The 7861-nt window shown below is 38.9% G+C and overlaps 1 protein-coding gene across 2 annotated transcripts; it reads left to right on the forward strand.

The window, feature by feature from the left end:
- The first annotated feature begins 3330 nt into the window (after positions 1–3330).
- Positions 3331–7504, forward strand: LOC115792501 (transcription factor 7-like 1). Of its 2 annotated transcripts, XM_030747059.1 has the most exons (9): positions 3332–3533; positions 4095–4441; positions 4888–4962; positions 5207–5268; positions 5351–5407; positions 5611–5770; positions 5904–6011; positions 6128–6170; positions 6629–7504. In XM_030747059.1, the coding sequence occupies exons 2-9, from the start codon at positions 4139–4141 to the stop codon at positions 7141–7143; spliced, it is 1323 nt and encodes a 440-aa protein (XP_030602919.1). In that variant the 5' UTR covers positions 3332–3533; positions 4095–4138; the 3' UTR covers positions 7144–7504. The 2 variants fall into 2 exon arrangements, with proteins under 2 accessions (XP_030602920.1, XP_030602919.1); XM_030747060.1 differs by lacking the exon at positions 5351–5407 and having other exon boundaries at positions 3331–3533.
- The last annotated feature ends 357 nt before the right edge of the window (positions 7505–7861 follow it).

Raw genomic sequence — 7861 nt, forward strand, 5'->3', positions numbered from 1 at the left:
TTAATCTAACCCAGTCTAGCTGTCAGTTCATGCAGTGTTTATGACAGACACCTGACTGTGAGGCCTCATGGCATTGCTTCACTAATTGAGCTAACTTTCAAACTCATTCAATCCTCTGGGAGTAACACAACTGTTACAGACAATCAAAATGATGAAGCTTGTCAGCTAGCAGCTGATTCTGTTCCCCACCACAAACATTCTTTATTTAATGGCTGTGTGTGACTGGATCTCAAATATTCATCAAATAAGTTCACAAATGTAATCTCTACATTATAAAATGGAGAATAAGTGATATTAACATCAGTGTAGGAAAGAACAAAGTCAGATTTCACAGTAGAAACTAAAACACGCAGCATTGGAAGTGGAGTGTCTGGAGCTTGGAAAAAGGGCGACTGGACTTCTTTAAGTTTCTTGAAGACATTTCACCTCTAATCTGAAAGGCTTCTTCAGCTGTGAAAAAAAAAATAATAATGATACTAAATGAGGCAACACCTTGCCTCACAGCAAGAAGGTCCTGGGTTTGAATCCACCTTGTGTGGGTTTTCTCCAGGTACTCCGGTTCCCTCCCACACTCCAAAGACATGCAGGTTAGGTGTGAATGTGATCATCTGTCTCTCTTGTGAGCCCTCGCGACCCTGAAAAGGATAAGTGGAAGAAAATGGGTGGATGGATACTAAATAGAAATTGTTGGCTTTTTTTAATGTTTTTCAATAAGCAAACATTTGATCCTCTTTGAAACAGAGCAGTGAAGATGATATACACATACACATAAAAACATACACCCCTACATTTTTATCACCTTATAATCCATAACATCAAAATTATGGCTTTTAGATTAGTATAGCTTTCTTTGGGACTGACACAAACCTCAAACCTGCTGTTCTCTGCTGTCATCATAGCCTTGTGGATCCCTGATCATCTGGCTAATGATATGAAAAAATCTCCAAAGGATTTAAAATGAATAATTCCACTGTAAAGACAATCATTGACAAGTAAATTTTAAATGATTGACAATTAGTCTAAAACTGGCATTCCCAGCTAACTGAGCCTAACAGCACACTGTCTAATGTAAAAAGTATCAGATTACATGTGTCCAGAATCATAAATGCAGGAGAGGTGTGCCAGAAAAAAATTATTTGCTGTTCCAAAAGGAAAACTGGAGCTAAGCAAAACTTTGCCAGTGAGCATGGAGGTAAAGACCTGGCCTTTGGAGTAATGAGCTCTGGACAGATGAAGGAAAGATAAAGTTTTTTGGTTGCAGTCATGATTGGCATGGACAAAAGAGAATTTTTTTGCACAGAAACTTTGAAGTATAGAAATGTTCTTGCTTTGCTGCCTCAGAGATTCAACAGTCACTGATTCAACTATGTGCTCTGCATCATTTTAAAAAGCACCAGAAGATACAGGCTATCCAAGTAGACAGTTCAACAGGATAATATCCAAAGCAATGGCTCAGGAAGAACAAAGTCGGGGTTATTGGCTGCTTTAGTCAAAGAATTTGAAAACCATGAAACTGCCAAATGGCAGAAAACTCTCACACATCTCACAACTGAAAAAATTTTGCAGCAAAGATTTCCTGCAAACTGATGTCAGACACTAGTTGACAGTTAAGCCGCACAGCTGCTAAAGGAGGCAACACTAGCTCCACTGTGTTTTGCCACAGATGAATGAAATCCACGGATGTATCTGTTGAAGAAGTGAAGGAGCTTTTTTTTAGATTTTAATGAGGTTTCTCATGTTAGAAAGTTTTCATGTAGCATGTGTATGTATTCATTACATGAGAAAGTCACTGAAATTAAAAGTTTCATATGAGGGAAAATTATTGGAAGGAGTAACAGGATGAGAGGACTGTGGCTGATGATTGCCACAGATTGGACAGGTAGCTGGGAACTTTTACATTTCAGGAAAAAGCGTTGAGTCAAGATAAATTCAACACAGCATCGACAGGCCTAGGGCTGAAATTCTACCTGAGACAGATCCCATATAAACATCTCTCTCTACTTTCCACAATCTCTCTGCACTATACAAGTTTCTTTGGTGTTAGCTATGTTTCCTGAAGACAGATCCCTGCTATTCTTGACTCCTTTCTCTCTGTTCTATCTTTATGTTTATTGTACCTCCACTCCAGCCTATTATGTCAATTTTATTGGTTACAATAAGGTGATTTGAATTTGAATGTGTGTGGTAGACCACAGCACAGGACTCCATGGAGCTGCAATGCATGTAAGCAAGATTTACATGCCACCGCACTCTACACAGTGGCAGTAGAGCAATTCACCATCAATAGCTGGCTGCTAATCACCAGATACAACACAAATGTACGGGCCAGCATAGATGAAAACATGCCAGGAACATGTAGAATTAATATAAATATCTTCTGAATAAAATCAATTTCCTTAATTCCATTATTAAATAATTTTTCCATTTTGAAAATGCATTCATGCTGTTGGTTGATGCTGCTGTGTTTTTCTTATCTTATCTGGACTGAATTTGAATATTGAAACAGATTCTTTTTTGGCTTGGTATTGTTACCCTTTTATTATTTTGCATCTGCCTGTTTTTAGAACATCCCTCCTATTCAGGGTGCACCCTACTGTAGGTGGAAGCTTGCTATTGGTGTAACACCACTAGAAAAGATCCAGTGTGTTCATGGACTCTGTTTCAGTCCCTGATGAAGGCTTGTGTGCTGACATGTGTTTTTTAGGTTAAACTTTACTGTGCCATGAGTATAAAGGCATTTTCATTTTTATTTGAAAAGACAGTTCCTTGGTGCTTTTTAATATTTCAACCTCAGTGATGACTGAAAATATAAGTTGAAGTAATTTTGTTGCCCCTGATACACATTTTTAAAAGAGGCCATGTTTAGAAAGAGATCATTGCTAGTTATGTGTTTAAAAGATATGTAATCTACACAAAGTGCTTCAGATGGTGTAATTTCATGTCTTTAAGGTTTAATGTTAATAAAGCTGTTGAATCAACAAGGTGGTCTGATTGTTCTTATGCATCATTAAGATTGTACTGCATAGAAAGGAACTGTGATGCATTTTTGATTAATCTGGTTTATTACTTAAGCATAAATGACATGTAATTCTATGAAATATATGCTATTTATTTTGTAACCTGATTATTATGCAATTCAAACAATATACTTTATCTCTTTGAAATAAATACACTTGTTATTATTAATCTAATTTAATTATACTTTAGTAATAGTAATACATAAACCTGAGGATTATACATATGAAAGAAAAAGGCTTTATTACACTAGGAGGTTGATCCGGCCATGATGAAGGTAGTGGATGAGGAGATGCTGGAAACAGACAGGAGTGGAATGTAATGTTCAGAAGTGATGTTACCATAGCTGCTCTGCAGTGTTCTAGAACCTGAAACGTAAACACAGAATCTTTAAACTGACAAGATTCACTTCTCCAATGAACTTCACTGTGTGAGCACAAACTTCTTGGAGCAGCAGACGCCAACATTTTCCAAACAAATCTTTACAAGAAAGAAGAAATTTTCACTGAACATCTTTGGTGAGTACTTACATGGATGGTTTAAGGTCATTTAGGTTCATACAGTGGAACTTCTAAATGATACACGACTTGTTTAAGCCACAATTTGTGTTTGTGCATAAATATTATCCCAAAATCTTGTGGCTAGCTGTTAGCTGTGTCCTTCAACCTGAACACAAAGTGTAGAAAGTTCAGTTTGAGTCACTGAGATGTTGTGTGATCGAGCACTGAATGAAGTTAAATGCATTATTTTAACAAATTAAAAGAAAAAATACAAGTATAACTGGGTACCTGCATGTGTAACAGTGCATTACATTTGACTCTGATCCTGTTACATAACAAAGTACACAGTAAGAACTGTGACTTGGTTTCAGTTAGTTTATGAATACAACACTTTTAAAGGGATTTGACTTCTTTATTTAAATACTTAAAGTTTTAGTTAAATCCTCTAAAACTAACTGATGTAGCTGGTACGTACACCTCGTTCCTACGTAATACTAGTCTGTAGTTTAGTCTGTGTGATGTACAAGATGTCAGTCCCATTTTAAGAGGATCAAAACATCCTATGAATGTGTGCCACAGGATCCCAGACAGACTTTGTATTTTTCTACACAAAGAGCACTGAGATGTACATCAGGCAAGAAACTGAACAGCATGTGGAGTGGATGGAGAGGGAAGGGTGTCACTCCAACCTTGAGGATATTTTACTCAACCTGTTGGAGCAATCACCAAATCCTCCACCTGCACCTTCTTCCCCTGCTGGGCCACCTCAGCCAGCAGCAGTCAGTCTGCCTGGAGGTTTTGGTGGTTGGACCATCCTGGGAGTAGGCCCTCCAGTAACTGAGCAGCAAGTTCCCCCAATAGCTGCTCCCTACACCATGGTGCCAGCTCACCTAAGCACTCAGCCAGGGACTGTTAGCCAGGGACAGGTAAGACATGCAGAGGTAGTGACAGGTGTGATTAGAGTTTTATTGATAGAGGTACTTAAAAGTGTTGGATGCTTCAGGCCGGATAAAAGAAAAAAGTCTGCTGTCACCTTCCTTGTATTTTACTGGTGTATAACTGTGGTGTGAAGCTTTGCTGATCATTAAATGTAATCACCGCCAGTGAGTCATAATTCAAAAGGAATAATTCAGGAGAGCAAAGTGAAGCTTTCAAGAACATTAAAAACTATGGATGAATGTAGTTTTATGCAGATGTTCTCCTCACACTGATCTCTGTACTTTGTGTTGTTCATGCAATCTTCTCTGAATCTGGTGAGGATTAGATCTCTCTGCACAGGCTGTTTGTTTCTGTGGTGTTCATCATGTGGTCTTTGAAATGCTGTACTTAGTGTCAGTATTATGGATTTTGAACCTTCTCCTTCCCTCCACAGAACCTGCTGAATCAGTGGCCTGCAAACGGTGTCCTCACAGCAGCCGCTGTTCCTCCTGCTGCTCCTTCAGACCCAGTAAGCTCCTGTTCTCACACTGTGCTCTTCCACATATTACTGACCTCTGTGAGCCTCAGCACAGACATTCAGGCACATTATGGTTATTCACCTGAATATTTCAGTCCTCCAGATGTGTTTTCATCTCACAGATGTCACATGTTCAGTTTCAGTGTCTTAAAAAGAGGATAAATTCTGCCATGTGATGGATAAATGATACTATTGCAGCTTGTCTCATCACCTGTTCTGTGCTTTGTGTTTCCAGTGTTCCCGTGTCCTCCAGATTCCTGATTCCATGACCCAGTACCTGCATCCTATTGGAGTACTGTAAGTAAAACACACGTGTAAACACAGCTGCTGAACATCTGTACCTTCATTATCTCATATCTGTCTCTCTGTATCTGTGTAGAAACGGTGTGTTGGTGTGTGATTTTGCTGCTCCTCCAATCAACACACCCTCTCCAAAGTAAGTTTGCTCTGCTGCTCTTAGACTTTTTTTTTGAGTTTGACTGTCATTTATCTGCAGATGCCTGCATGAATTATTGTAATCAGCCTCCTTTAATCGAGCTTTGATTCAGCTTCACAGCTTTACTTGTGTTTTTAAAATACTTTCCTCACAGTTGTACACAGTGGTAACTTGTGCTCTTACTCTGTGTTTTACTCCTGTAGAAAGAGGAAGCGTCATGAGCATCAGGATGATGAGGACCGGGTGTATGTGAAGAAGCCACCCAATGCCTTCATGCTGTTTTTGAATGAGGAGAGGCCAAAGGTCAAGGCTGAACTGATTAACAGCAGTAGTGCAGCAGTCAATGCCGTTGTGGGAGAGAGGGTAAGTGTGTAACTCTGCATAGATTTATGCATCTGTTAATGTTTGATGCTCATGTTTGTGCATGTGTACCAGCTGTCCTGTAGTTATGTGTAGTAGCAGTGTGGATGCTGACAGTGTGTTCTTCTGTCCACAGTGGAAGTCGCTGCCAAAGGCCCAACAGGCAAAATACTACGAGCAGGCAGAGGAGGAAAGGATGCTCCATGCCCAACAACATCCGCAGTGGTCCAGCAAAGATAACTATGTAAGTCCAAAGTGAAAGCATACAAGTCACACATGTCCACATCACTGCATTGAAGCACTGTCACTGCACAGTTTGAATCAGCTCACGGCTCACATGTCTAATGTGTTTGTTTTCAGGCCAAAAAGAGGAGGAGAATCCGAAGGTCCGCCTGCAGCACAGGTAAGAGAAGATTTCTGGAAACCACAGTGATTTTTTTTTCATGTGAAATGTGATGAAAACCAGTCAAAAATGGAATCTCACTGGATCAGATCGAAGACAGTAAATTCTGTGCATTGCAACAGATGACAAATATATTTGTGAAATATTTGTAAGCCTTACTGAAACTTGTTGAGCAGTTTGAATGCTACTGAACATTCAAATTAAAACAAGAGAAACCTGCTCACTCAGACCTTCAGGTGAAGGTCAGGGTTATTACAGATGTTCAAAACACTAAATTTTACTACCAGAACTGCCTGATGTCCAGAAGACCTGAAGTCACTGTGACTTTCATATCAAATGTCAATTTAATCAATATTTCTATTAAATGCTTCTTACTGCAGGTTTAGGAATCAAAGGTTTGTCTTGGAGGTGTATTTAAAAGTCTCAGAAGACTCACTGCATTTTTGTTTGTGTTGCAGCATCTGCACCGACACCTGTGCAGGAGGTTCAACAGGCCAGTGTGCCTGTGTGTGGCACGCTCCACGTGCCGCAAGAAAATCAGACCCTCCCTGCTTCTCAGGCTTCCTCCCCGCCACAGCAGCTCAGGAGTCCTTCCTTCATCACCGAGACTCCTGCAATGGGTTTGAGCTCAGCCCCTTCATCTACATCATCGGCTGCCTTTGCTGAACCCATTGAACCTGAAAGTGAGGCAACCTCACTCAGCAAGGCAGGAGTAGAACTATTGTCTCTCAGTGAAGACCTTGATGCCTGCCTTCCTGCCATGCAGCCTCAGGAGCCTTTCTTTCTTCTCTCTGACTGTCACACTGAGCATGAGATCAGCTCCAATACTCTTGTGGATGCCTCTCTATCCACATTAGCGTCCGCTGAAGCTGCACCAGTTCAACCCACGGCCACTTTGTTCAGCAATCCTGAAGAGGATCTCTTATCTTTTCTGAGCCAGTCTGAAGTAGACTTTCTCTACTCTAGACTTTAGTCACTTCTGGCTTTTGGCTTTCTAAAGGAAAGTCAATTCAAATTCAACTACTTTCCACAATCTCTCTGCACTATACAAGTTTCACTGGTGTTAGCTATGTTTCCTGAAGACAGATCCCTGCTATTCTTGACTCCTTTCTCTCTATTCTATCTTTTTCTTTATTGTACCTTCCATATTTTAGTTGTTAAATTTCCATATTTTTACTTGTTAAGTTTCCTGTCTTTGTTGCTAAATTTTCCATATTTTACTTGCTAAATATCCATATTTTTAGTTGTTAAATTTCCATATTTTTACTTGTTAAGTTTCCTTTATTTGTTGCTAAGTTTTCCATATTTTTAGTTGTTAAATTTCCATATTTTTAGTTGTTAAATTTCCACATTTTACTTGTTAAATTTCCATATTTTTACTTGTTAAGTTTCCTTTCATTGTTGCTAAGTTTTCCATATTTTTAGTTGTTAAATTTCCACATTTTACTTGTTAAGTTTCCATATTTGTAATTGTTAAGATCCTTGTTTAGTTGCTAAGTTTTCCATATTTTTAGTTGGTAAATTTCCATATTTGTAGTTGTTAAATTTCTATATTTTACTTGTTAAATTTCCATATTTTTAGTTGTTAAGTTTCCTTTCTTTGTTGCTAAGTTTTCCATATTTTTAGTTGTTAAATTTCCACATTTTACTTGTTAAGTTTCCATATTTGTAATTGTTAAATTTCCATATTT

Source organism: Archocentrus centrarchus, chromosome 14 (genome assembly GCF_007364275.1).
Source record: "Archocentrus centrarchus isolate MPI-CPG fArcCen1 chromosome 14, fArcCen1, whole genome shotgun sequence".
In the NCBI taxonomy this organism is placed as follows: domain Eukaryota; kingdom Metazoa; phylum Chordata; class Actinopteri; order Cichliformes; family Cichlidae; genus Archocentrus; species Archocentrus centrarchus.